At 59.3% G+C, this 2208-nt stretch overlaps 1 protein-coding gene across 1 annotated transcript; it reads left to right on the top strand.

Annotated features, from left to right (window-relative positions):
* Positions 1-104: 104 nt before the first annotated feature.
* Positions 105-2205, top strand: EMH_0092290 (uncharacterized protein; the record flags this gene model as incomplete). Its single annotated transcript, XM_038023066.1, has 3 exons — positions 105-226; positions 310-2024; positions 2066-2205. The coding sequence occupies 3 exons, from the start codon at positions 105-107 to the stop codon at positions 2203-2205; spliced, it is 1977 nt and encodes a 658-aa protein (XP_037878920.1).
* Positions 2206-2208: the final 3 nt, after the last annotated feature.

The raw sequence follows: 2208 nt of genomic DNA on the forward strand, positions 1-2208 counted from the left end.
TCCTGTGCAGCGGCAGCAGAAACAACCGACAAATGCCATCCCTGCTGCCCCTCAGACTGAGCTGAGCAGTCACACAGTCGCACAACGTGTGCACACACGAACCGATGACTCTGTTTCTGCTGCCGTTCCTGCTGCTATTTCTATTGCTACCGCTGCTGGCTCGGCTTCAACATCAGAAGGGCCGCAAGAAGCAGCTACATCAGGGGGAGGTGCTCCAACGACGGCAGTAGCAGCCGCAGCAGCAACAGCAGCAAAAGTAGCAGGAGCAGCAGAAGCACTCCTGACAGGGTCAGTTCAGTGGGAACGCAGTCCTAGTTGTCAGGACTCGGGTAGAGAGGTTTTCGCAGAGGCAGTTGAGTCCCCATCCAGTCTCCCCCACGGAAGTGATGCTGGGCAGCTGTTTTCAGCGGCATCAGATGCGCCGTGTGGCTCCCTCGTACCTACAGGAGCAGCAGCATTAGCAAGGCCAACGCCAACAGCAGCAGAAGCTGGAAGAGCGGCAGCGGAAGGTTTCGCCTCTCCCCCGGGTGAGCAAGACCCCGTCAACTCCCCGTCTTGCATAAAACTCGGGCCCCGCACGCTGGGTTCGGTAGGGTCAGTTAAGCAGCAACAACGGGGAAAAGGGCCCGCAGCCGGTTCAAACGAGGCAGACTCCCCTACAGCTGCCGCCATAACAGCTACGGAGAACCCCCTGGGTACTGCAGTTCAACACCTCTGTGGCTCCGTGGGTTCAGCGCTTGCAACTGCAGTTCCCGCTGCAGGTGCATATAGTAAGGGAGACCCCAGCAACTCCAGCAGGGCAACATCAGGGACTGCAGCTGCAGCAGCGCAGCAGCAAAACAGTCATAGAAGCGCAAACCCTTTTAAAGCTCCTGTTGCAGGGGATACATACCAACTCCTTCCCTTCGAGACACCACAGCCAGGCCCTCATCCCGATACAACTCATTTTGACGCGAGCAGCACAACCGCTGCAACAGTGGCAACAGCAACTCCAGCGATGCCAGACTCAGCTGCAACAGGAGCAAAGTGTGTAACAGCAACAGCAGCAGAAGCAGCTGGTGATTCAGCAATACCGGGACCTTCGGCTGCCTCTCTCCTCAACGTCCCAGCCATCCGGTCGTACGCAGCGTCCGTGTTTGCAGATCGCGCCGCAGTGTTGCAAGAAGTTGAGCTGCTGCAGCAGGACATGCGTTCCGCTGCGTCTGCATTTAGGTCTGCTGCAGATGAGCTGCTTTCTGCAGCAGCGGAGACGCGAGAAGCCCTCTCAGCGCTGCTAGACGAGCAGCAGGAACTGACAGCTGTGCATACACGAGCCTTTGCTGCAGTTGCTACTGCGGCTCCAGCGCCGCCCATCGCGTACTCTCGCTTTGCTCCGCAGCAGCTGCGTGCTCTTGCTGCTGAACAGGAAGCAGCAATGGAGGAGCTGCAGCAGCTCGAGCAGCAGCAGAGGGCCCTTACGAAGGAACAACGGCAGGCATGGACAAAGCACTGCCGCCAGCAGCTGCAGCTCTTGTGCACTTGTTTAAGAGGTCGGCTACGGCTGCGGCAGTACCACGAGCAGGGCCTGGCCTGCAGCGGCAAAGCGCAGCGCGTCAATGCGGCGTTGCTGCAGTTGCGACGGCTCTATGCATGTCCTGATGCCTTTGCTGCAGCAGCACGAGAGACTGTCCGCCGCCTTGTTTTTGCTGCATCTTTCCGGAAGGCTGCAGAGACAGCTCGCGCCGTTCTGCAGCGCATGCAGCAGCAGGAACAGCAGCAACGGCTGCACTTCTTGGAAAGTGCTGCTGTATCACTGCCTGCTGCTGTCTTCTGGCCCCTGCTGCAGGTTGCCCCTCAGGAAGCTCACGTGACGCTTCCAGAGACAGAGGAACCCCTCACCTCTATTATAGGCCCTGCAGCGCTTGCAGCCACCATCGAGGAGGCACAGCAGCAGAAGCAGGGAGTAGAGCAGGACCAGCAGCAGCGGCAGCAACAAGAAGACCGCATGCTGCTGCGGGCCCTTCTCCGCTCCGAGCTTGCACGAAGTCGCCACCATGCTGGGGAAGATACGCATGCACAACAACAGCGGCAGCAGCAGCAGCCACAGCGGCAACAGCAGCAACACCGAAGACGGGCACAGCAGCAGCAGCTCCCTCTGCGCCGAACAAACGAGCATCCACTTCTGGGTCGATCGGCGGGCCCTCAAATCATCCTGTACTGCGGTGAGCA

The sequence above is a fragment of the Eimeria mitis genome, genomic scaffold (genome assembly GCF_000499745.2).
Source record: "Eimeria mitis Houghton genomic scaffold, Emh_scaff7668, whole genome shotgun sequence".
Taxonomy (NCBI): Eukaryota; Apicomplexa; class Conoidasida; order Eucoccidiorida; family Eimeriidae; genus Eimeria; species Eimeria mitis.